The 27,366-nt window shown below is 40.2% G+C and overlaps 5 protein-coding genes across 5 annotated transcripts; all 5 read left to right on the plus strand.

The window, feature by feature from the left end:
* Positions 1–436: 436 nt before the first annotated feature.
* C922_01113 (hypothetical protein) lies at positions 437–2,723 on the plus strand (the record flags this gene model as incomplete). Its single annotated transcript, XM_008816721.1, has 2 exons — positions 437–1,370; positions 1,582–2,723. 2 exons carry the CDS (start codon positions 437–439, stop codon positions 2,721–2,723), a joined length of 2,076 nt encoding a protein of 691 aa, XP_008814943.1.
* Positions 2,724–3,252: 529 nt separating this feature from the next.
* On the plus strand, positions 3,253–4,394 carry C922_01114 (hypothetical protein; the record flags this gene model as incomplete). The annotated part of the gene is made up of 3 exons (XM_008816722.1): positions 3,253–3,676; positions 3,836–3,943; positions 4,132–4,394. The coding sequence occupies 3 exons, from the start codon at positions 3,253–3,255 to the stop codon at positions 4,392–4,394; spliced, it is 795 nt and encodes a 264-aa protein (XP_008814944.1).
* A 3,676-nt stretch (positions 4,395–8,070) lies between these two features.
* On the plus strand, positions 8,071–12,328 carry C922_01115 (hypothetical protein; the record flags this gene model as incomplete). Its single annotated transcript, XM_008816723.1, has 3 exons — positions 8,071–8,472; positions 8,739–9,913; positions 10,012–12,328. 3 exons carry the CDS (start codon positions 8,071–8,073, stop codon positions 12,326–12,328), a joined length of 3,894 nt encoding a protein of 1,297 aa, XP_008814945.1.
* Positions 12,329–14,283: 1,955 nt separating this feature from the next.
* On the plus strand, positions 14,284–20,892 carry C922_01116 (hypothetical protein; the record flags this gene model as incomplete). Its single annotated transcript, XM_008816724.1, has 2 exons — positions 14,284–16,350; positions 16,639–20,892. The coding sequence occupies 2 exons, from the start codon at positions 14,284–14,286 to the stop codon at positions 20,890–20,892; spliced, it is 6,321 nt and encodes a 2,106-aa protein (XP_008814946.1).
* A 936-nt stretch (positions 20,893–21,828) lies between these two features.
* C922_01117 (hypothetical protein) lies at positions 21,829–26,671 on the plus strand (the record flags this gene model as incomplete). Its single annotated transcript, XM_008816725.1, has 2 exons — positions 21,829–25,043; positions 25,483–26,671. The coding sequence occupies 2 exons, from the start codon at positions 21,829–21,831 to the stop codon at positions 26,669–26,671; spliced, it is 4,404 nt and encodes a 1,467-aa protein (XP_008814947.1).
* Between the last annotated feature and the right edge of the window lie 695 nt (positions 26,672–27,366).

The raw sequence follows: 27,366 nt of genomic DNA on the forward strand, positions 1-27,366 counted from the left end.
TTTCCCCCCTTTGGTTCATCTCGTTTGATCGTTCTTACTGTCCTCTAGGATGTTTGTCACTTTGCATTAGCCCCACGTAGGCTAAAAATACGTGTGCCCTTTTTTTTTCACCCTATTTTTGAAAATTAAAAAAAAAAAAAAAGTGACATAACACCGTGGGCACCATTATGTGAATAAAATATTCCCCGCAGTTGTCACCCCAAGTGGAATGAAAACAGTTCCTCTTTGTGCCCCCTCGCTTGGCTCTACCATTTTTGTAAAATCCTGTTAGGTGACAAAAAGGAGAGTGCCTCGCTATCAACAGTGCTGATCGGGAAATATGCACAAATGGGGCATCAAACTGAAGTCCAAGCGGCAACCTCCGTTTTGTGTGATCACATGTGATGGAGGAATTCTACCTCAGTATCTGCTCACAAGGGGGAGAAGCACCCCCGAAATGAACCGCGAGACGAGTTCACCATTTCGCCATGACGAATGTGTCATACTGGATGTGTATGACTGCTTCGACGGGTTAAGAAATGGAAAAAAAAATTACTTAAAAAATGTAGTGAGTGGGAACCCTTTTATGACAGCCAATTTGAGCCTCCTTTCGAGTAGGCAGCGATGCAGCCATTGTTACTCAACGAACAACAAAGTCTACATGAAGGGAGAAATTTACGACGTGCTCCCCGCCCTATGCAAGGACAAAGAAATCCAAGCCATTGCAGCAAACTTAATTTTCTTCATTTTAAAATTTGTGAATCTTAAAAATGTAGAAACAGCACAGGAGTATAAGGACAACATAAAAAAGGTGTACGCCGACTTGATCAGATGTTACCACAAGATATTTACAGAAAAAGGAGAACATGGCGAATACATTTTTTCCATTTTTAACGACCAAGTTGTAAAATATGTTAGCCCTTCTTTGAGGAAAAATAAAAAAAACATCATCCAGGAACTTGTGCTAAACAGCTTATGTTTTTTTTTTAAAAATAATAAAACACTTAAGGACAGATTAGACCCAAATCTGATGTGCGAAATTGTCAAGTATAGAAAATTTTTGTACATACTTGATTGTCTATCTTTTGATCGCCACCTGTTGAGGGAAGGCATGACTGCCCGACAGGTGGACTATTTATTTAGTAACTTTTTAAACGACCGAGCGCACCTTTGCCAGGCCATTTCGTTAGCTTCGTTGTTTCTGTCTGATGAGCATATCGGTTTTAGTTCCCCCTTTAAGGAAGACAGCGCTTATAACTGCAGGATTCTGCTAAAGTACATACTACAGGCGCAGTCCAAGAATTGTCTCTTTTTATTTTTGGATGGTGTCAAATGCGACGATTTGAAGAGGGATGTCTATCGGTGGCTGACCTCCGTGGACGAAGCATCAGGTGGGGCTCTTCCCTCGTTTCGCTGCGTTGCGCGGAAGAGCGGACAAGAAGATGAGGAGAAAAACGCATTTTGGCGAGGCGATTCGTCGAGTAATTCGCACAGCGTAACATCGACCTCGTACCTTCACCGTGTAAATTCCACTCCGTACCTTCACCGTGTAAATTCCACCTCGTACCTTCACCGCGTAACTTCACCGCCAACCCCATGCAGGGTTCTTTGCCGACTACTGGGCATACCTCGCGGCGCGGGAGTACCTACTGCGAAGCAAGGCAAGGGAGACAGGCGAAGCTGAAGAGGACCCCCCCAGCGAGGGAACCCTTAACGAAGGAGCTCAAAACCAAAATTGCGTCCCATGGGGAAAGAAGTCACTCCATAGGCAGAGTGACTACTATGAGCTGCCCGAAGAAATGAAAAACATATCAATGGTAACAAATGTAGAAGGTTTGAATAGGATGATAGGAACGATAAAGTCTGGTCAGGAACAACACTGGATGGATAGCATATACAACGATGACAGGATTTACACACCCGAGTCCTGTGACGACATAATAACTGCAGAAGATATTAATAACCACTTGAGAGGGAGAAAAAGAAAGTATTACATCGGCATCGATATCGAATGGAACAGAAACCAAAAGGCTACCATCATTTCAGTGGCGACAATGGAACATATTTACCTAATCGATCTTCTAAGTGTGGATTATAATTACAAAATTTTAATTCACTCCTTTTTTAAGTGGCTACTAGAGAACCCGTTTGTCTGTAAGCTCTTTTACAACTTTCCCTGCGACATGCGTATTTTAAATTCATCCTTTCAAGGCATATCAATTTTGTGTACCTACCTAAATGTGACGGATCTGAAAGACCCCCTATTATTTTTGCACCAGCAGAGTGGGGTCACTGGAGACAGTGCAGATAGTGTCGTTTCTTGTGAACTGTTTAATCGAAATATAATTGAGACGAATGACATTGAGTTATTTAAAAAGGTGACAACAAGTAGCTTTCGCGACTACAACGGTAGGGTGAGACATCGCAACTGTGATAATTCCGAGGGAACGATAAGTGTGTCTCCGAGTCGAACCAGTGATAAGCTTCATTTTAAAAGTCTGAATCATTTATGCCAGAAAATTCTGGGCAAAAATTTAAATAAACAATTGCAGTTATCCAATTGGAGTAGGAGGCCACTAATGGAGAGTCAAATACATTACGCAGCCACCGATGCGTATGTCCTCATCGTGCTGGAAGGACTCCTTATTGAGAGGAATTATTCCTCCACGTGTTCCTCAAATAGTAGTAGCCTTAGCGATGTGTTTGTTCAGAAGTACAAATGTAGAAATTGTTCCTGGGAGTAGTGCTTCCAGGGGTGGGGGTGTGCAGTCAAACTGGGGAGAAGCCATGTGGAAGGAAGGGAATGTCTCTGGTGAAGCGGATACACATTCTCTCGTTGGTACATGTGTGCGTGTTTGGGGTGGCCAACAGGTAAAAGCGGTGTACCTACATGTTGAGAAAAGAAAAAATAAAAAAAATAAAATAAAAATAAAAAAAAATAAAAAAAATACACGTATGCCTGGCCATCATAGAGTTAGCTCCCCCTCTCCATTAATCAATCACCAACGCGGAGAAGTTTCCTAAAGAACGTTTCACACTTTCTTGCAACGTTGTCCCCGTGAAGGCACACATATTGTAAAAGTAATATCTTTCTAAAAAGGCTAAATAGGCAGATTGTTGTTCAACCTCCCACGTTGTATTTTTTTTTTCCCCCAGTTGGGCAGGGATACGTGTGTGTTTTTTTTTTTTTTTTTTTTTCCTGGAACAACCCATGCGTCCTTTTTCCATTTCGCGAGCCATCTTTCGAGAAAGGTCCACTTAGAGGAAACTGCCATGGATGTATTATGTCACAAGTGGAATGAAAAAATGAAAAATTTACACTTTAAAATAAAGAAACTACGTAACGATATAGACGATTTTAAGAGGATTACCATTAATACGTGCATTCAAAGAAACAAAAAGGTGTCCTTTTCAAAAATGAACAACAACATACGAAGAAGAGAACTTATAAGCATGAACAATTACGAGATGAAGCCTAATTTCGGCAAGGTAAATAACTGCACTTATGTATTACGCGATGACAAATGTAGTAAGATAGGCAATGTGCCTTTGCCCCTCTCGAAGAACGCGTCTAATAAGGTCATCAAAACGAATGACGCCAAAGCACTGGACAATAAAATTTCCCTGAAATTTAGCTCAAGAAATAAGAGAAAAAATGAAAAGCTGATCAGAATGACTGACAGGAAGTGGATAAACGGTTAGTCCGAGCATGGTGTAGAGCATGTCGGAGAGCATGGTTCCCCCCCAGGGGTATACTTCCTCGCCAATCGAGCAACCGGATAATTCAGCCCGGAAAAATAAAACATAGCAATGTGGACAAACTCGCCCCCCGTGACCCTCCCACCCCTTCCCGCAGCGACGAAGCATATGAAAGTCGAGAAAGAAAATGACATCGGAATGGAGAAAATTTTCGAAAAAAAAAAGAGCGCGAAGAACAGGAGGTTGTACTTGGAGGGGGAAAAGGGTAACCGCGCGAAAACGTGCCGTGCATGGGGGATAAGCTATCCAAAGTTCGAGTGCGTTAATATATTCTCTGTTTTTTTCATCTTTCCTGTGTTAACGTACTAACGTGATAACGTGTCTCTTTGTCACCATGCCGCTATAGCGTGCACATGCCCCACCTTGCGGGGAATTCCCCTCTCCCCCATTTAGGCAACATACAGGCGTACCCAATCTACTCCGACGTGGAAGTGGGATTCGAAAATATTTCCCGCCTTGAGGATGAAACCTTGTCAAAAGTAAAAAAGGAGAGCCAGGACGACGACGACATAAAGACGTCAAGGCAGCTAGCCGAATGGAGCTCAGATATGGTTCACAAGTATCTTGAGGAGACCATTGAAAAAACGAGAATACTTTTTCAAAGTGCGGATTTGAAAAGTCGACAGGAGGAAATGCTCAGGAGGATGAATTCTTAGAGGGCAGTGGAACCGTGCGCGAGCGCACTTTGAAAGGCTTCGCCAAACGCATGTATATATGCCGATGTGCATACTTTCATGCGTGCCCATACACGCATTATGCGCACTCGTTTGGGAAGAAGCACTAGGATAAGAGGACAAGACGCATGATGCCAAGCATCCCTTTATGTCTCCCTCCAATGGTGCTCCGAAAAACAGACATTTACAAGCGCAAAAATGCGTAGAAGAAAAGGAAATGTTTTTTTGGCAAAAGTTAAAACATTTTTTTTTACCCACCAATTTGTTAGACGTATGTTGTTCCACGTATGTTTTTGAACGTATGTTTTTGAACGTATGTTTCTCAACGTATGTTTATGAACGTATGTTTTTTGGAGTCGCCTTTCGCGTCTTATCTTTTGTGCGCGAGTGTGTCCATACAAATGCGTGTGTTATACATACGTGAATATTTGCACACATCGCATTTGTACGCTGGCCTGTCTTTAATAATTCGTTATATCTGTCCTGGGCGCCGCTCCATTTTGCGCCTTCCTTGTACCATTTTTGTGCCTTTCTGGTGCTTTGTTTGTTCTCTCTTTTTGCCTCTTTTGTGCCTTCTTTCCACTCTGGCATTTCCAGACAGAACCCGCCTCGTGGCAATCACGTTGAGCGAATTTTACCACACCGGGTTGTCCAAACATTCTGGCAAAAAAGGATGTGATATAAAATTTGGCATTTGAAACGTAATAGGAAGGTGTGCACAAGTGGAGCTGTATGCCCATATGTGCTAACAAGCACGGCATCGCTTATACCCTCTACCGTAAGTACTGACTCAAACACACAGTAGGCACCCCGTGGACTCAGCGAATCACCCCTTTTTTTTTCAACTTGAAGAGAACGAGAAGGGGTACAAGAGGATAATGAGATGCAACACCATGCATGTTAGAGTATATCAAAATTATAATGTCAATATATGTATTTTTTTTTTTTTCCCTTTTATTACTTCCTTATTGAATACTCTTCCGTGTGCATAAGAAAAAGTTAATTTTCTTTTATCTTTGATCACCGCTCGTTAAACCTGTACGGTGTTGAAAATGTCTCTCTTTTCCCCCCCCCCCTTTTTATGATGGTAGAATTGCAAGGCGGCACACCAATGGTTCAACGCTGCATGGTGGAGAATCCGTACTACGGAATGAACCCTTTCGTTAAGACATTCCCCTTGTCGAGCGGGAAGAAAAAACAATCAGACAGGGAGGTAGCAGAAATGGCGTTGCCCTTCCATGTGAGGTGTAAAATTGAAAGACCAACCTATCCGAGACGTGTACGTGTGAGTCCCTATGTACAGGAAATTGAATAAGAGGGCATCTTCCTTCTTTCCTAGTATGCACACACTGGAGGAATGCGAACAAGAATGGTTAGCGCTACGTATGCGAAGGAGAAACGAGGTAACCGCCCAAGTGAGAGGCATACACACTCCTTTGCATGAACGATTTAGGGGGCATTTTTTTTTTACGTCAAATGGATTCTTCGAGTGAAGACATAAGAGGCATATCGACGCGGCGCGTAAATGGGTTAAGCATAGACGGAAACAAAATAAACGGAATAAAAGAATAAAGCGAAGCAACATGGTGCAGGCAACTCTTAAGGGAAACAGCGACAGCAGGGAAGCCTTTCAAATCGCACCTCTTCGATTGGAGATATGATTCGTTCGAAACAGAGGAGAGAAGAAAAAAAATAGTGAACATCGTGTAAAAACGAAAAATGGCAACGATGTTATATGCAAGGGGAGGAAAAACAAAAAAACAAAACAAACAAGAGAAAACTGAACGCGTTTTGCCATTTTCATCGTTTTAATGTTTAGCCCATTTGTAAAGTAAAAGTTTTTAGAAATATCATTTGGAATGGTCAGTCAAGTGTTCTCTACACAGAAGTGACGTAGTATTGTAGTGATACACAAAAAGGTGTAACAGGGGCTACAGTGTAATGATGCGGCCTGCGGTTAAACTGCTTGTAGTGGATAAAATAGAAGGTCAGCTTTCTATAGCCTGCTGTGATTTACCAATTTGAGGCATCTCTTCACTTTCGAGAAACCAGTGTACGGGCCGATTAAAAAATAATTCGAATCTTGGATGGGTTCAGATAATGACTTTTTTTTTTTTCTGAATCAGCTCTTTCGAAATTGTTGATAAAGAGGTAGCTTTCGTTTTTCAGTCGTTAAATTATTTTTTCACGATGGAGGGGATGAGGAACAAGAAAAAAGTGGTATTTTAAAAATAACAGTATTTTTATTAAAAAGAAAAAAAAAGATATTTAAAAAAAAGAAAAGAAAAAACGTACTTTTAAAAATAAACCATAAGCGATGTTTTAAAAAAAATGCCCTCCGAGCCGCACGAAAGAAAACGTGTATGCCAAATGTGAGAAAAAAGAAAAGAAAATTCAACCCATATGTGTTTTTATTCAAAAAATAAATGAAACTATAACCAAACATAGGGGAAAAAAGGAAAAAAAAAAAAATTAACCATAAAAAAGGGTAGCATCAAAAGGGGAAAAGTACGAATGTTTGCAAAAAATAAAGAGAGGGAAATGTAAAAAGGTTACAGGGAAGAGATAATAGGAAAATACTACGTCAACGCGAGCAATATATACATACATATAATATATTGCATACATATGTCATCCTTTGGTCATACGTATGCTCCTTTTTGCTTGCATGGTGAAGCGCTCCTTCAGGTATGCAAAACCTACGTGCGTTTTGTCGCGTGCGATCCTTTTTGCCGTTTAGAGCACATAGATGTGATCTTTCGTGAGGTGTTTTTCCCCTTCTCATCGTTTTTGTTTTTTTAGTCACCCGAGAGTTTGTTCCTACCGAGTGTGCTCCCTCCCAAAGCGGACTTTTTTTCTTTTATAAAGAAAAATAGAACTCTTAAAAGGGGCATTTTGTCACAATTTATTCATTTATTTATTCATTTATTTATGTATTCATGTATGTATTGCACTTTTACTTTACCTACCTCGCGCAAATGACATGCCTATAGGTTACTCGTTTACACTTTCATGTGCTTACTTTTTCGATTCAGTTATTAAATTTTTTTCTCCTTTTTTTGAACATCGCTTTACTCGTAATTGTCGCCATACCGAATGTCTTAAGAGGTTCACGTGAATTATTTTTTTTTTTAAACACATCCCTTAGAAGTAAAAGTATTTTGTCGAAACAAATTTTTTGTACACTTGTGAACCAGAAGAGTTATTTTGCCGTTCGGCTATCCTTCTGCCAACTTTCTGTCATCTTTCTCCTATCCCTATCGATTTTTTCTTTTTTTTTTGGCCTTAAAAATTGAACATGAAAAAAGCACTTGAGAAAATACACAGGGGTGTATGCTGATATTTATTGGATCATCCCCTCGCACATCTTTACGCAACGCCCACGTAGGTTTACCCTCCCTTGAGTGCAAGCCTCTACAGTGATCGGCATACAGTCACACGTCGGCATACAGTCACACATCGGCATACAGTCACATGTCGGCATGCAGGTACACGTTGGCGCGCAGATAAACATCGCTATGCACCTAGGCAGCGGCACATGCTTCTTAACCCCACGTTGGAAAAACTCACATTAAAAGAAACATAAAAAAAAAAGAAAAAGAAGCACAGAGGAAAAAACGCAAAGAAAGAGAAGTCCCCTTTATAAAAAAAAAAAAAAATGAACTTTCAGAAAGACACGAAAAATCCAAGCACAGGAAAATACGATCACGCCAAAAAGGAAAACAAAAATAACAACCAGGAAAGTTACTCCGCCAATTTGATCAGCACAGATGATAAGGTGAATATGCTTAAAAACAACCATGACACAAGTGGGAGCTCTCAAAAAATTGTCGATGAAAATCTCAAAGTCAACATTAATCAAAGTGTATTAAAAGAAGGCACAACAACGGCATCTTTTAAAACTGATAGTGACACGACAGACGATGGGAGGAAGAAAGGCAATGAGGAAGTGCATTATAAAGGCAGTACCGGTGCCGCAGAGGGTACCCCTGTAAGGACCACCACGGAATGTGTAGCGCATAATAACAGCAACAGTACCATGTGTAGCAATAACAATGTCGTGAAAGGGGGAGATAATTACCAACACAGTCGTCTCGCATGGGGTTCCACAAACAGTGAAAGAAGAGGAAAAACACAAAGCAGTGGCATTGGCGCATGAAACGACGAAAGGGACAACAGCCAAAGCAACAACCGAGAATTCGGAGGAAGGAAAAATGTTGAAACGTTATACAAAGTGTTACCAAAAAGTGAAGTAAAAAAAAACACTACAGTAATTTGTTGCCAAACAGAAATTGCGACGATGATGATAAGTGAAACTCGTTGCAGAATGTTAAGAAGGTGCCTTCTAGCCAAGAGGAAAACGAGAAATCGGAAGCGAGTCCTCCAGCTTACGAAAGGAAGAGTGTGAACAAAGACCCCCCTGCGATTAAAAGAAGAAGTTCCGCATCCAAAGGGGACAATGACGACAAGAAAACAGTGGAAACTTCCGTGGATGCGCCCCCTTTTAATACCCCCCAAAAGGGTAGCAATAATGACGCGGAAGAGGCCCAGTATGCCAAAATGCAGAGCCGCGTCAGCATCAAACAGAATAATGAAAAGGATGAGAGGAACAAGAAGGAAAATGCAACAATGGGGGAAGGAACAAAATCCAGAGAAACCATTCATGGCGCCAACATAAGGGAGAGCAAAAATACCACTATGAATAAAAATAAAGGTGTAGTGACGGATGATTTAGACGTGATAACCGAGAAGGAAGGAAAGACTGAACGGGGCCCGAAAGATGATCACTCGAATGATCATATAAACTCCAGTGTCAACGGAACAGCGAGCGGGAGAACCAAGAAGACGTGTCCCTTTAATCGAAGAGAGTATCAAAAGGATAAAGAAAACAGTAATGAGGAGACAAGCAGCAATAACGTGACGAGCCAGAAAAATGGAAATTACAAAAAGTTCCCCGCGTTCAATAACGCCAAAAACGGAGCATCCTTTAAGGAGGTAAGAAGGAACAACCCCAACATTGGGAGCTCCAACAGAAAGAGTGAGAAGTACAAATCTTTTGGCCACAGTAAGAAAGACGAATTTTGGAAGAGCTATAGAGGCAGAAATGAGGATTATAACACCACAAGTGGGGACTACTTCAGACGCGGGGAGAATTACAAAAATGAAGAGAGTTACGCTTCTGGGGGAAATTCCCCCAACAGCAGCAACAATAGTTACGGTGGAAATAATGAGCAACATAGGGCAAATGAAAGGGGCTTCAAAAATGACAACCCGCACACGTATAGAAACGCAATTAATAACGGGGGATACAAAAATGTTGGTGGAAATGTTGGTGGCACAGCCCAAATGGAGAACTCCACAAAAATGAACGATAATTTCCACAACGCAGACAATTATAAAATGAGTAACTACAGGAATCACTATCGTAACGGCTATAATGAAGATCCCAGGGGAAGCGCCAATAGGTATGGGGAGAAAAGCGGCAGCCACGAGTCCGGCCTGTACTGGATGAATCAGAATTAGCAGCACGAGCGATACGAAAAAAATGGAGAAAACGAAAGCTTCAATTTTAGAAGAAACCATTTTAAGAACAAAAAAGATCCACGGGCGTGAAGCAGAAGGATACGCAATTTCACGCGGTGGAAAAATACGCCAAGAAATACGACTCGAATTATTTTGAAAGGAATGACAGCGCAAATGTTGCTAAGGATAGCGGTAGTGCTAGCAAAAAAAAGGTGAATTCGTTTAGCAAGCAAATTCAAAGTACTAATTATAGCAAACACTTACCCATTAGTGGCTATACAAAAGGGAAAGAGACCAACGGGTATGAAGAGAATGATTCCATTGAAATCTTTACGGAAGGAGACGCCAGTAGAAATAGTACCGAGTTTTTGGACAAACAGATCATACACGGGGCCAACCATACTTCGTCATCTGGTACGTACCACAATAGTGGTGAAAAGACACATAATAATATACCCCGTGCTGGTAAGAAAAATAGCACTGCCATGGGTAGTCCTTCACACCACGACAATATTGAACAGGTTAAGAAAGCCTATGCTAAGCTCACACATATCAGTCATGGCAAGGACAACAAAAAAGAAAGCATCACCGTTGATGATAATTCTGATCATATGAAAAGCGAAAATAAATGCAGTTTTATCCCCAAACCGGATATCAGCGACAGTGATCGAAGGAAGATTAATAACAGTGGCGAAAAAGACGTAATGAAGCAGATAAAGAGAAAGGAATACAAGAAGGGAGATTATCGAACACTGGAAGGAGATGGAAGCGGTGCACATGTAAAAAAAACTGAACAACGTGCTACGCATTTTACTGCCCATCTGGGAGATTCCACAAAAAGTCATGTACCCACAAACGGGCATGAATATCACCACGCAGGAGCGAATGGGGATGAGGAGGATCACGCAAACTCAGTACAAAGTGAGGAAGATAAGAACCCCCAAAATGGCGGAAAGCAATACCATGCTAATGGTCCAGAAAATAAAAGGAAAATGTTTGCCCCAAAAAGAGATCAAAGGAGTATCAACCCGGACGAAGGAACCTTCTCTTTCGATTTTAAAGAGTTCGAATGTTGGATGAGAGGCAGATATAATAAGCTGTTAGAAATATACATCGATCAGGAGAACAGGAAAAAAAACAACAGTGAAATATTTGAGGAGGAAATAAAACTATACGAATTCTGTTCAGCTTACACCAACAGTGGTCTGGAAAAGGACAGCCATGAGAATCTCTCCCAAATGACAGAGACGTTAGGAAGCCTAGGAATCATTGAGGAGGATGCTGCAAGAAGTAAGGACAACACGGATGTTCAAACGAATTCAGAAATGGCAAATGAAAGGGAACTGGTGATCGAACGTAGGGGCGGGTTGTCCACTGGGGGAAATAAAGGCGGACATGTAAACAACGCTGCGGGCGATAGTTATAACTCTGCAAGGAGTAATTACTTCTCGGTTTCAAAAAATCACATGCATGTATTAAATAGTAACGGCGCCCATCAGGGCGAAAACAAGTACTACCAAAGAAATAATAATTATCGCCCAAATCATCAGAAAAGGCCTTTGCAGTTGTTCCACAAGAATGGTCCACAGAATAACAGGGCACCCTTTTTCAGCTTTTCTTCGGGTAAAAAGTGGGACAACTCGGGTAGAACAGGAGGAGAGGAAGTGGTCGAAAATGCCATCGAGGACGCAAAGTTGGAAGGGAAGCCGGAAGAAAATACAGATACAAATGGCGATATGAACACCGAAAATAACGCCCAAAATAACACCAACAATAACGCCGACAATGACTCTAATGCAAACGCTACCTCCTTGGTGAAAAAATACAGCGCACATAATAGGAACAACCAGGCCGAGGAAAAAACCAGCGACGGCAACTTTAACAGAAAGACCTACTACGAAAAAAGACCAGCGGGAAAACCGTTCGGCAGTACCAACATAACCACTAAGAAGCCCAGTAGCAACAATGGGTTTTACAAAAATAAATATCACACTGTAGACCAAAAGAATGACTGCATGAGAAGTGAAATGAACAATGGGACATTTTACAAGTCGAATAGGCAACCAATGGGGCAACATAATAATAAGAGGAACAACTGGAGCACGAAATTGGTAAACAATCGGTTTGGAAATCGGTACGAAGAACCCTTCGGTGAGCCCTTTGGTGAACGACCGAACGAACGGTTTAGTAAGCAAAACAATTCAAAGGACATGGATCATACCAATGCCATGTTTTATGCCTCCAAAAAGAGGATAGACAATTATGTGTTGCCACCAAATGAAATGGGTACCGCCGCTGCGCATAATTCAAATCTAGCTGGGAATAGTAAGAAATCGAACTCAACATATTTAACGGCAAAAAGTGAAGGTGCCAAGAATAGGAAATATGAGTGACTGATGGGCGTGTAAGGTGTAACCCCTTGCTAATATGAACAAATCGTCTGAAGGAATAAATCCGCGTATTACTAATTTGTGTGTAGGGAACATTTGGCATGTAGGGACAATTTGGATAACTGCGAAATAGCAGCGCAATTCGTGCGTCTAAAAGTTAACTGATGAATTTGCCCATGTGGGTGGCTCTACCCAAACGGAGGAGTTTATCTGTCGATTAATTTGACATACGCCAATTTTGGATATTCCATGAGGGGAATCGATTCCTCACTCACATAAATGACAACATAGCAATAAAAATGGACTGGTAATACCGTAGTGTTGACAATTTTAAAATGTCTTAATTAAAATGAGGGGGAAAGAAGAAAGAAAAAATCACAACCGTTTAATAGCTGCCCCTAGTTTTTTATATCCTAGAATTTAACCCCCCAAAAGAAAACAAATTACATAGTTATTGAGAAAACCCAAATAGAGACTTTTTACTTTAGCAGCCCCCCAAAGGAGAAGCTAGTAAAATTTAAGCTAGCCAATGAGTATTTTTTTCTCTTTCTTATTTTTAATACCTTTCCTGTTAATAACTTTTTTCTTCTTTTTTCTTCTTTTTTTTTGGTTATATATGTTATTTTTCATTCCCCATGCGTTTACCCATTTATCGATGTGAGTAATTTTTTTTTTCTCTCTTTCGTTTTTTTCTTCCTTTTCTTTTTCTTTATTTTTTTGTGCATTTTTTTTTCGTTTTTGTTTTTGTCCTTGTTTTTGTTGTTCTTATCCCCACCTTTTTAACCAATTTTTCATTGTACTACGTTTTTTTTTTTTCTTCTTTCATATTGCTGTCATTACAACTATACGCACCTGTCATATTTTACGCCATGAGTATTTAGGCCTGTATATATGTATTTTTTAAATAGGCAAATACTACGCAATTTAGAATTATTTTTCTTAAACACCAAAAAAAAGAAGAAGAAAACTTGAATGCATTTTTAAGAGAAATAACCCGCCCGACGTAGTAGTCTGAACGGCCAGGTTGCGCTACGCTGTTCCCTATTTTTGCCTGAACAAAAAAAAAAAATAAATAAATAAATTAATAAATGAATAAATGTTAAAAGGAGCAAACAAATGAGTGAGCTGAAATCACGCGAAATGTGCTGAAGTGAATAAACTCCAAGGAAACCCCTTAGCACGCACAACCCTTGTGAGCCCTGTATTAAATATGTAATCATTTTATTCGATGAATAAAATTTCGCAACGCAAGTCTTAAGCATTGCACTTGCGCACATTTGGAAAAACTTGGCTTATTAACGTAGAACATGGAAAAGTAAAAGAAATTAACAGAGGGAAAAAGGAAAACCCTCTGCTTAATTCGCCTGAATGGTTACACTAAATTGAAGATATATTGTGAATTGCTTATTACACATTTGAGCTTTTTTAGGGTGTTAAGTTTACTCCCATTATTTAATTTCTTTTCCTTTTTTTTTTCAACGCTACTGTAAATAATTAAGTATTTTACATATATCTTTTACCTCCATGAAGAGACTACGCGCTCGCCATCGCACATAGTGGAGAGAGACAAATGAGGTACACAAGAATTTGGACAGACAAAGAGAAAATTCGTAGCTAACGCGTACAACAACCAGCCAACCATACGTGTGCACAAATAAAAAAAGGTGCAATTATACTGGGTAAGTGCCTGGACAAATGCAAAGATACACAAGGGATGAGGGATAAAGAAACAAAAAAGCACGCTGAAATGGATCATATTACAACACATAACAAATGAATTCTTTTGCAAAATTTTGAAAAAAGGATTCAGTGCATAACGCCATTAAAAATTCACTAAACTTCGATTCATTTGTGGAAGCAACCCTGAAGTTAACTTTGCAAGAGCCACTGAGAGTTCACTGCAAAGTTGATTGCAAGTTTGTCACTTCATTTTTATTTAAAAACCTCGCTGAAGAATAATGGAAAATTTTATCAAAATAAACCACACCCTATTTGTGGACCTGAATAACTACCACGAGCAGGTAGACGAAACGGAATACTTAAACATTTTCGAAGCCAACTATGTGGAAGGGGGTGCAAATTACCAACATGACGCGGAAACCAGCTGCAAAGTTGAAATAAAACGCTATGTGGACATGTTTGTTGAGCTCGTAAAGGATAAACATGTCAGTTATGACATTTCTAAAAAGTTTAAGGACAGAAACTTAGATATTGTTAGGATCATTCAAGCTATTAATAATTCCCATGTGAAGGAGGAGGAATTCCATTTCACAAGGTTGATGATGATCATATGTTTAAAGAATTACATTTTTCATTACGTAAATAAATATCTAAAGAGCATCGTAAAGGACTACGAGAAGAGTAAGTACAAAAAAGAAGTAAAAAACTTCAACTGTTTGATATATAGCAAGGGCAGTGGGGAGATATTCAAGGACATAGGGAGTGGTGGCCATCAGGAATGGGAAGACAAGACTTATTCACACATTGAGGAGGCCAACTTTCTTTTCATTAAATTTTTAAGTGAAGATATTTGCAAAAATTTTCAGTTGCTCGAAAATGGCGAGAATACCTCGAAACATATTAGCGAAAAAGAATGGGCATATTTGAAAGAAAAAATTTTGTTCCTAATTAAAAATTCGTGTGTAATTAACTGTAATGAAAGCAATAAGTTTTCCACCCTGATGGAGTTCATTAACAAGAACATGTATAGATCTTTTAAAAGGCACAAAAGCATTGTAGAAATGAAGAAGTTTAACATATGCTTATATTTCATTGACATATTTTTTAACCTATTTTTGATAGATTACCCCTACAAGTGGGGAAATTTACTAGGCGACATTTTCAGCACCTTTAATTTTATTTCTATTTATAATAGTAACGACTTGGCGAATGTGATAAATGGTGACTACAACTCGACGTTGAATTTCTTAACCGATTTGATGAATTCCTGTGCTGCAGCTAGTGAAATGGAGAATAGAAAAGAAGACGGGAATAATGGAGAAAACAACACCCATCAGGTGGTTATACACTTTCAAAACTTCTACTCCCTCATCTTTTTAATGAACAAAATGGTGAAGAAGTACATCCCCAGGATGGAGGACAATAACTCGTATTCTGTGCTATATCACAGCTACTTCATCTCGCACATAAATAGTAGCAATAAGGACTTCCTGGAAAAGGGAGACTATAGCGCTCTAAAAATACCATGTGAAAATTTGTTAGCAGGGTTTAAGGACATAATAAGGATATTCTTCCCCATTTTTAACCGACTGTTATGTACTTTGTTGAATTACCTGGAGAGTATATACGTCGTGTTTATGGTGAAAAAGATCGTGAAGTTTTTATATAAAACTTTGCTGTGCCATTTTAGCAGCTTGCCAGAAGAATTAATGAAGAACGAACTTGAAATATTATTCACAAATATAGGGAACATATTAGACATTGATTTGGATGCTTACGTACATAGGCTGTATTTTACTAACACGAGTGAATCGTCTGCTAAGGGGTCCATATCGGTTGCTAAAATAACGGAAGAAACATCATATGAAAATTTAAGCGAACTTATTCATAACAAAGATCACAATGTAGATAGGCTATTCTTAATCATCCTGCTGAAGTCGAAAAAGTGGTGCTTAAAAATGTTAAATATGTTTTTGTACAGATCCATTTACTTCGACGAAATGAATGAGACGTGGAAATTGCTCCTAAAACATTTCGAAAATAAGTACATCATATTTCTGGAAAAAATTGCCCTTCTCATTTTGAAAGCTATTATCAATACGAATTACACGGACGAGGAAAGAATGCATTACGACAAATTGATCTGCTACATTAGATACGTGATGGACTTTACTGACTACTTGAATTTCGCCGATAAGTGCCTGTCGTTGTCGCTGAACTATCTGTGCATGATAGTTTCTTTCGACCATTTGCAGGTGTTCGTGAAGCAGAACATTTTGAGCGAGGCGTTTTTAGGCTGTCTCTTCGTCCACATAAGCAGTAGTTCCCACGTGGAGTGCGTCGACGTAAGCATGGAGGGGTGCCCTGCGACCGCGCGCGGAAGTGGGTGTGCCATTGGGTGGGCTTGTGTCTAGGCCATTGGGTGCGCTTGAGTGTAGGCCATTGGGTGCGCTTGAGTGTAGGCCATTGTGTACGTTTCAGTGTTGGCCATTGTGTACGTTTCAGTGTTGGCCATTGTGTACGTTTCAGTGTACGCTTGAGTGTATACCTCCTTGTATACCTTCGCGTATACCCTCGTGTACCGCTTAGTCATATTGCCCCCCCCTCCCCACTCCGCGCATCCCCCCTGGCAGAATTTCTTCACGAACGGATCTCCTCAAAAGGAAGAAAGCTTGCTATTTGACAATCTGAAGTTCGAGAGGTACATCATCTGCTTCCAGAAAATCCCGCTGTACCGAAAGTACCTGTCTGACTATTACGACGACACCAAGTCGAAGAACGTGTTGAAGAAGTATGTCAATTACATCATTTTTCTCTTTTGCGAGTTGTTGGATAAGTATTTTTACGACATCATATTTTACTTAGATGCAAATGTGAAGGAGCACTTGAGAACCTGTTTAGTTATCCAGAACGAGTACATGCACGTGCTTTACCCTGACATGTTTGTGAAGAAGGAGATGGACTTCTCCAACGACGTCATGGAGATTAGCTGCTACAAAAAGAGCAACCTTTTAATTAACGCAGAGATGTGCATGAGAACAAAGAATCATAACATTTACATAAATAGTGTGATCGGCTCCATTTCTGAGATCATTGAGAAGCACATGAGGGAAAATGACATTCAGCACAAAGTGGACCTTTCGTCGTTTTATTTATTAAACAGTGACTCATTTAACAGCTTCATTTTTATCATTAAGAACTTGCCCTTGTATAAGTATTCGCAGGAGGAACTCATTTTCAAAGATCTGTACAGCATGGAGAATAAGCACAACTTAAACTTCAGCTGCCTGATCATGAACGACATAAATTTGTACAAGTACTTTTCCCTGTTTATGTTTTTAGTGTACTACAAATGGGTGTTTATCACGAGGGTGCTGCGCGGCGTCATAGACGAGGGGGTGTTACTGGGCGGGGTGGGAGCTCCCACATCTGTCGCGTCAGACGAGGCAAACGCGACTGGCGTGTCTGGCTCATCGCCCACGTGTCCCACTTCCCACACGAATTCCATGCCCACCACGCCCCCCACTTTTGCCGGCAACCCCGTCGACCAGGATGATGGCCGAACCAGTCGCGAAAGCGAAGACTTAACGGTCGATGACTACATCGAGGAGTACTGCAAAAACAAGAAGAAGTATCAGCAGCACTTTAGTAGTGACGAAATGGAAATCGAAAAGTTTGACCAGATTGTTACCGACTTTAAGATCAGAGATAAGTCCTTTTTTCTTAACTACATGCTGGTGAATATATTTCACCCCTACTCGAATAATCTGAAAAGAATAATCATGTGGATGTTAAAGGAATACACCAGCATGACCCGGTTCAGCGAAAACGTTATGCAGTTCTTCTTCTACATCTGCTTCATAAATCTGTTCTATTTTGAGAAGCACTTAAAATTTAAGTCATTCGACACACTGATTAATTTAATGTACAAGTATGGGATTCCCAGGCAAATTTTCTACAATGACTTTAGGGAAGTTTTCACATTTTTATTTTTCCAACTGTTAATTTTGTTCATAAAGAATGAGTCCAATTCGCATGACAATGAGTTTTATGAAGACAACGTGAACGTGCTTCTGAGTCCGAATTATGAGAAGAGATACTTTTTGAGCTACCTAAGAGGGGAAGAACATAACCTCCTTCCCGACTACACATGCGGTAAGACAAAAATGTGGAGCAGTTATCTGTACAACCAAGTGAACTGGTTCACCGACTTTTTTATCAATGATGTGCTGTATCATAATTTTCAATATTATATAGAGAAAATGGACGTGAGGAATTTAAACCAGTTCTTGAATTTTATATCATTATTTTACCAAAACGAGATTAACAACAACATTTTTTTGTTTATCAACTTGCTGAACGAGTCCTTATTGGAGACCACTTCGTCCCACATTTCTGAAAGCGACAAAGAGCATTCTTCCTTTTTGAAGGCTTTGAAATTCTTTTCCTTTTTTCTGGAACATTACAAAAACGCTAGCAGTACACAGGATGTGCTAATAATTAAGATACTAGAGGGCGAAAAATTTATCGCCTACTTTAAGAATATAGTGAAGACGGTGAAGAATCATATGTGTGAGGAGATACTAAACGAGATATACTACATACTGCACATTTTTACGAAGAATTCATTATTCAATTATAAAATATTTTGGTTTTATTTTTTATACTCTGTGGCATGCATTTCGAAGAGCTTGAATGTATTTCAGCTGAGAGGGGTAACAAAGTTGGAAAAGGTAGCGAACATTCCTGTCTACCTATTTCAATTTTTCAGCAATGTGATAAGGAGGGATGTTCTTTACTTCTTCTTTTCGTTGGCGGAGGAAAATCCATTCATTGCGAATAGTCTGAACATTTCTCTGGTGGAAATTTTTCGAAAAATTAGTCTTCTGCTAATTCTGCTATCGGAAAAGAACTTGAATGAACAGAATTTTTGCAACAATAGCACTTTGCACATATGTGGGTTGTATTTGTATAATAATTTGCTGTCCTACCTGTTTATGTTGCTTAGTAAGAATAAAATATTTTTTACCCACCTATTTTGGGGAAAATTGCGAAGGGCGTACGACCTGCTTCAGGGGGAGGACGGTTCACAGCTGAGCGACATGGACGATGTCGTTTCGAATTATTCATTTAGGAAGTTTGACGAAATGAGTGGCGGCAGCGGGGATTGCAACAATGGTGAGTTGCTTTTTCTGGACGATGACTTTTTGGAAGGGAATTGCGCGGAAGGGGTGGGTGAAGGCATGGATAACGACGCGGACGAAGTGGATAACGTGGACAACGCGGCGGAGGATGACCCCGATGTGGATGAAGGGGGGGGGATATACGTCGAGGTGGACGAGGAGGAAAATGAAAAAAATGCACACACGAATGAGGAAGGGGTGCAAAACTACTCAAGGAACACAAAGAGCCTTTCGAGCGACATCTCATTTCAGCAGAGCGATGCGAACGACAGCATGTACGAGACGGGGACGAATGGCGAAAGCTGGAAAGGGGAAGTTCTTTTCTACAAGGAGATGAAAAACTATTTTCTGAACAAAAAAAAAAAATTAAAAAGTAGGAGAAAGAAGAAGAATAAGAATAGGGAAACGAATAAGGAAACGAATATGAGAAGCAATACAAATAAGTGGAGTCATCCCAAAGGGGGGGGGACAACCGACAATGTGCATAGCAATGGCACCTCTCAGGGGAACATCAACGGCGGGGATGGAGACCAGAGTAGGGAAAATAAAATTGTCCAGTTGCTAAACACGGTTTATTTTAACATATTCCTTTTGAAGGACAAAAAGAGGGAACACATCAAAATGTTACTAAAAACGCTGAAATGTATAAATCATAATTTGGTTCTGAACGGTTCCGAAAATGAATACCACAAGTACACAACGTTGCTCATGTTACAGAAGAAGAGATACATTTATCAGTCCCTGTCTCTGTACGTTTTTATGGACATACAGGATTTTTTCACCATTTTGGTAAGTGAAAATATATTTGGGTCCATCATCGATGAGTGGTTAAATGATATATTTTATATCTACCAAAATTCGGAGGACTTGAAGTATTTCATTTTTGCCTTTTCGAACATATTGATATATCTGTGTATGTATGAGCAGAAGAAAAGGGAATCGGGTGGTTGCGCTGCCGAGGGGGAAGAAGAAAAGGAAGAACAACAAAAGGGCTTTCCTTTCCTCAAAAGTGCCAGCAGTATCAACAGCAATATCAACAGCAGCATGAACAACTTTGATACCATTTTGAGAGAAATAAAATTGGAATTTTTCGATGAATATGCCATAGGAGAGCTGAGGGAAAGACTACCTCGAATTATCAACGCTGTGGTGAATGTCTTTCTCATTCTTCCTATACCGTACGAGGAAAACGTGAAAGTGTTTAAGAAAAATATCCTTCGGAGATTAGCCCCCATTTGTGGTGAAGGAGACAATATCGAAAACAATAATTTGCTAAAATTTAACAGTGATAACAGCGCTACGGATAATTTGAGTGTCACTTTCAAGGAAATGCATTTCAACGATTTGCTCCAAAATATTGAATTCATGCATTTGAATAAGTACGAACAGAAGTTTTACGAGAGGAACCAGAATTCCTTAAAATTTTCCTACGACAATGTGGTTCATATTAACAAATCGGAGGACTTAATCCTTTACGATAAAAAAATATCCGTCAACTATTATTTCCAAAGTGGAATACATGACGATTTTGTGTATAGGCTCGTTTCCGAGTGCACTGACGAGCATTTTAAAATAGCTCTGTACGCACGGAAAGCCTTTTCCTTAGTAAATCAGGAATTTTTTTCGAATGATGATTTGATCGCCATTCTTGGCTGCTCTGACAAGTATTACAACTTTATCAATGTCATTCGATTAGACATATGAGCGAGGGGAAGTAAGCAAAAAAAAAAAAAAAGGGCGAAAAAGGAGACAATTCATCGAAATGTGTTTTTATTTTTTTTTTATTTCTTTTTTTTATCAGGAGGCATGTGGCCTGTTATATGTCTCATTTTACTTTTTATTTATTTTTTTCTTATTTGAGTTGCGCATATAATGTCACATATTGCAAATGCATTGTTGCAGACACGCTTGAGTGGACACCTTTTTTGGTCGGAAGGGGCCCTCTTGGGAGGAACCGCGAAGGTGCCTAATTGGGATGTTCAACAAAAAAAAAAAAAAAAAAGAGCCCTACGCTGTTGGGTGAACTTTTCAGGTGTACGTTTTGTCCGCGCCATTTACGTTGCGCAACGGGTCAATCAGTGCACCGTGGAAAAGAAGTAAATGAGGAAAGTGGCGGGAAAAGTGGCCAGTAATAAAATGACGAGGAAAGTGTAGAAAAAGCACTTCCCCTGTATCATACGCAACGGTTAAGCGGGATGTAAACACGCGCATAGCAACTTGGCACCCGAGTGTAGACATCTCATTTTAGGGCAAAAGAAGTCCATTTTTAACTAAACGGCTGGATAGTTTGTTTTTTTTAAAAAAAACGGGATTTCACGCCACGCATGTGTCACAAAGCTGACCACGCTGGCCGTGAAAATTAGGCACTCTTTGCATTTTTCGATAACACCTTTTTCTTTTCTTTTTTTCTTTATCCTTGTTAGTAAATCTGCTTAATTAAGTGATACCTCTTCGCTTGCCAATTTGTCAACTTGTTAGATTGTTCGTCTCTCCGCTGTCTTCGTTGGCCTGTTTCTGCAGCCACGCTTTGCGTATGATGTAAGGAAATTTCGATCAGCGGTTCGATTCAGGACTCTAACGAACGCTTAGGCACAGGCGCTAACACGCTAACACACTGACAGGCGGACCTGCCGTGGCACGATGATGCGCAGCTCAAAGGACCCCTTGTGCGACGCAAACGACGTGCATTCAGTGGAAAAAAACCTGTGCATTGAGAAAAAGAATTCGATTCACATTTTTGGGACACACAGAGAGCAATCCGATAGCAAGAAGAAGCGAGTCCAGTGCAGGGCCTTACAAGCGGAAGGGCAGTACAAGAAAGAAATGTTTCTCAAAATGAAGGATTTTTACAAAAATGATGAGAAGACTAGTTTGGGTTGCGATAGGAGCCCAGCTACGGACTCCAACCGTGTTCAGGAAAACCCCATAGGGGCAAACCCGAGTAACGAAAAAATGAGAGAGGAAGAAGCAAAGGAGAAAAATGGCTCGGCAGATGAGAAACTGGAAAAAAATATAGCAAAACCTTTCAGCAAGAAACGGAAGACGCTGTTACACGAAATGGCATATAACCCATCGGAGAATAATTCGAAAAGTAAACGCGAAGCTGGAAGGGCAACAGATGTAACAGAGCCCATTAGAAGTGACCACAATGAGCGGGAAAATAGGACGTTTTCACCGGAAGAAGTTAACCTCAGCGAAGACCTTCCTACCGGTAATTTAGTTCAAAAGGAGGACAAAACGGATGGTTCAAAAAAGGCAGTAGAACGAGATTGCAAAGAAGATCATCCTCCTGTTAACAGGAGAAGTGATACTTCCTCGCCTTTGAATGTGCACAGGGAGGGCAATAAAGGGGGAAACGAATTAAACGACGGATCTACCATTCGAGAAGACAAAACAGATTCTCGAATTAGTTTTGATGGAGACATAACTGCTCATTATGGGAATGATAAGGATCGGTTAAGCCACGTCTACTGCAATAATTTAGAGGTAGGAAGTGAGGGAAAAGGTGAAGACCATACCTCCGCACTGAAACATGGAAGCAGTTCAGTAACATCAGATAAGAAAAATGGAAAAAATCCAAAAAATGAGTCAGCCATGGTAGATTCTTATGATAGTGAAAGGGAAAATATGCCCAATAAGTGCAGCCCCTATTCTGGTGAGGATAAAGAGAGTATCAACACTGTAAGCTGTGGGGAAGAAATGAATGACAAAATGGGGTACAAACAGAAGGGGAGGTTAAATATAGATGATGCTAATGGTAGAAGTGAAGGCTCTTTCAGAAAGGCCCTTAAACGTGTGTTCAACGGGAGCAGCAGTGCCGTTAAAAATAGTATTGTCGAGAAGAAGCGAAAGATTAGGAGAATTCACAACGAGATTTTGAGCCTCATTAGTGCGGATAGCTTTGCAAGCAAAGAAGAGATGATGAACTGCGGAGTGAATTTTCTAGGCACAAACGATGTAACAGTTGGTGAGGGGGGCCAAAGAGGGAAGAAGTTACACACAGCAGTGAATGAAAAAGAGGGAAAAAAGGGAGATCCACAGATAGACAGAAACACCGGCACGCTAGCGGAGTATCAACTTGTCAGCCCGTCTGAAGAAAGGTTCATTTTAGAGGAGTACAAATCGGTGTTCTGCGATGAGGGGGGGTCACTAAAAAAAAGGGAACACCAAATGGAATATCAAAATGATGGCGGGGTGCAGAGCGAAGGAGTGGAAATATATCACAAAATGGATAAGTCTATCGAGGAGGGTAGAAAGGCACACAGCTCAACAAATGGAAATCAAAATTGTCCTTTGGAAATGTCTTCTTTATATAATGCCGAGTTGGTGGAAAAGGGCCCAAATTGTGTGAAGATCCCTCAGAAGGGAGATATTTACAAGGAACACCCCCCACGCGGAGGGAGAATTCCGTCCAAACCACAACAGAGGATTGGCCTGCTAAAAAAGGTAAAGCTAATGTACAAGAGGGAAAAGAAAACATTGGAGATAAATCGAAAATATCTGAATAAGTATGGTTACTTTAAAATAATTTTGAACACATACAGTAGAAACGATCTGCTCAATATGAACGAACATGGCGTTGACTTTGATTTGTCAAGGATTCTGTTCTCACATGACATCATAAAGAAAATTACCCGAGTAAATTTCAAGACGATTATAAAAGCTCTGGATTTTTACGGTTATCTATACGACAATACATTTTTAAAAAGGCTATCTAATAAGGTCACTATAAACGAATGGCTATCTAATGCCATTTTTTTTCAAAAGATATTTACAAGGAAGGTGCTAAATGTGGGGATATTCTTTGATCTTGTGTATCATTTCTTGTATTTGAATCCTGTCTTTATCGATTTTTTCTTTAGCAAAAATGGTGGGAGCTTTGTAAAGAAATTTTCTCTATATGACAGATATAAGGCGCTCAGATTAGTAAACAAGATTGTTGCTGAGTTGAAGATTATTAGGCCCTCAACAGACTCGGTGGTGAAATTTTTGTTCGCATTTTTTTCAAATACAAAGGGGGGGGAAGAGGAAAGGAGGTTGGATAGGAAGAAGGCCTTACATAGGTGTGAACCGAGGAAAAAGGACAACTCGGTGGAGGATCTGGCCATGGAGGGGGTGACGATAAAAGATGTGACGATGAAGGACGTGACCGTGGAGGATGTGACCATGGCAACATGGGCGACCCTCATTAACCAAAGTAACCATTTAGTGAATAATGATATGAAGAGGAAGGGCAAGGGGCAAAAGGAAAGTAACCACGTGTATATAAAAACTAGCAAGTTTAAAAAAACAGGGGTACGAAATATTTTAAACAGAATTTGGGAAAAAACAGATTTGTACGTAAAGGAGGAAGTGTATTATGAGAAAAACTTTACCGTTAGGAGAAGGTTAAGAGAGAATAAGACTCATCATTTGAACTTTCTGAACAATCTTCTATTCCAATCGAATGATACGACAAGTGGGTCTGCCGCTTATTCATTTGGGGGCGATCAGGAGGAAGGAGGGCTGGGTTACAGCTTGGACAAATCAGGCGAAATGAACTTTGGCATTAACGAGAAAATGAGTGAGTCCTTTCATCTGAGGCGGTACCATCAGGGGAGTGGCACCGATGGCACTGATAACTCAGATGATGGTGATAATGTACACGGATTTGATAACGCAGAAAGAGGCGATAACGTAGAAAGCGGTGATAACGTAGACGGCGGTGATAACGTGGACGGCGTTGATAACATAGACGACGGTGACAACGTGATTCGCTGCGACGAGAGGAGAGCTACCAAGACGTTTCACTCGCTGGACTGCCTGCCGAACGTATCCTTCGATTTGTTCTCGCAGGAGGGGGACTCCTTCCAAAGGTGAGAAGTGGGGAGAGAGTGGGGCGGAAGTGAGGTTGAAGTTGGGCAGAAGTTGGGCGGAAACGAAGACTAAGTGGGCAATATATGGAGGGCCAAACTCGACAGGGAGAGAAGGCTTCATAGAGAAATTCCGTTTGAGTGTTCCCACACGAATCTGCTTGCTAAGGTGTACATATCTACGCGGACATGCATGTGATGGTGATGGGAGGCTCCCCGAGTTGTTTGTCCTTCCATGCGGTGTGTATGTGGGTGTGTGGGGGGCAGCAATATCAGCATTTGATTTAGCCCTCCCAAGAAAGTGTGTTTCTCACCATGGCTCCGCCGGAGCGTAGCAACACAGTGGTGGGGATGACATCATAACTGTGGGTGATCCCACAAAATGTGACGAACAAATGCATTTCCATTTTTTTTTTTTTTCCCCATTTGAAACCGTCCCCAGGGGAGATTCCTACCTAACACTGTGTTTCAAGGAGGAAGAAAAATGTGACACGGAGAAGTATCTTAAGGACCTTACTTACCTGGGAATAAGAGTTAGCTCGAAGGAGAACAAAATAAACTACTACAATTGTTTTGATGTCAATTTGAAAGTGTATTTAGAGGAATGCCTCCTAGCTGATGTCAAATATAATATTCTCAAGGAGGGGGATTACACGTCTGCTTTTTTTCCTGTTTGGCCGCACAACCCTGATTACTTTGGGTACCAAATTGGGAGGAACATAAAAAAGGAGTTCAACAGAATGAGGAAAAGCATTGCAATGAAAGAAAGAGGGGAAGTGGAAACAAAATCGATGGGAATTGTCCTTATCAAAATGAATAGTAAAGCGGGAAGGTGTGGTGAATACGGCACCAATTGTGCAATGCACGAAAGGAAAAAAAAAAAGTTCCCTTCTGCTAAGCTGTACAGTGGGCCCAGTAGTGCTAAAAAGAATTCACATAGGACAGACAGCCAAGAGTGGAACGAAGATAAAATTCGAAATGTCGATACTATGAAAATAAAGGATTGCTGTTTTGTGTTAAGTTTAAAAATATACCCCATGCGCACTTTAGCATTGTACATTCTGTATAATGCTTTATACCAAGATAATAACACAAATATTGTAGAGCTGTTCTCTAGCAGCTTAAACAGAGAGACGAAGGAATGGCTACTCCTCTTTCTTCTTCCTCACTTTGTAAACAAATGCATACATAAAGTTACATACCCCCTAAAGTTGACCAAAAATATCTTCTGCGAATCGAATGAATTTTATGAAGACTTTTTCTCCAATGAATATTTAAAAATAAATGACATAGAGAAAATTATTATATACACAAAGAATAACAGCGATGACGACATGGAGATATGTCCCTTTTCCTTTTGCTATTTGTGGTTGAAATCTACCAGGCACCGAATTGATAGGTGGATTAGCTCCAAGATTAATGAAGTTCTTTTTACATTTCCCTTTGCGAATTTTTTGCTGAGTAAATATTTTTCTAATTTTATTTTATTCATTCAGTTGTTTCATACCTGCTTGGATATAGATCACATGTATCTCTGTAAGTCCCACTTTTACGTTTCTCTCAAGCATAATTTGTCCTTTTTGCACGAGTCGCTGGTTAACGTTTTGTTTTCCCCGCCCCAGAGGTGGTAAAAAAGAAAAGAAAAAAAAAGGAAAAAAAAAAAAGGGGGTGAACTCAACAGGGCTAATAAAACACGTTTTGTTTCCGTTTGTATGTCTGTGCGTGTGTGTCGTAATTTTCTGTAGCTACTTTTCCGCTTGCACGTCGTTTTCATTTTGTTTATGGCTTGTCCCATTGGTGGCACAGTCCTGTGGGGTCCATTTTTAGATTTCATTTGTTTTTTTTTTTTCGTTCACCTTTTGCCAATCCCTTGAGGGGTAACCTTTTCGCAAACGTTTGTTCACGTACCGCGGTTTCTTCCCCTTTTTTGTAAAAGTGCTTTTAAAAGGGGAATGCCTAATCACGGGTACCTGCTTGCACGTTGCATGCTTTCTAACTTTTTTTTTTTTTTTGCAAAAAAAAGCTACGTTAGAAAACTGTGAACAAGGGGAGAAAACAACATGAACCAACAAAAGCATATCAAAAAAAAAGAAAAAAAAAAAAGAAATATAGTATCACTCCACACGGATATGTAAAATAAAAAAACAATCACCACTTCCAAGTGATCTTTTTTTCCACTCCCCTAATGCTGAAAGGGGCTAGAGTTAGGATGAGCCATACACTGCGCGTTCACATCCGATAGAGAAACCCACTCACGTTGACATCGCTCTAGCACACAACTGCGGTAACCAAGTCGATGGTACCAACAGATTCATACACTTGGTTT

The sequence above is a fragment of the Plasmodium inui genome (genome assembly GCF_000524495.1).
Source record: "Plasmodium inui San Antonio 1 unplaced genomic scaffold supercont1.3, whole genome shotgun sequence".
Classification (NCBI taxonomy): Eukaryota; Apicomplexa; class Aconoidasida; order Haemosporida; family Plasmodiidae; genus Plasmodium; species Plasmodium inui.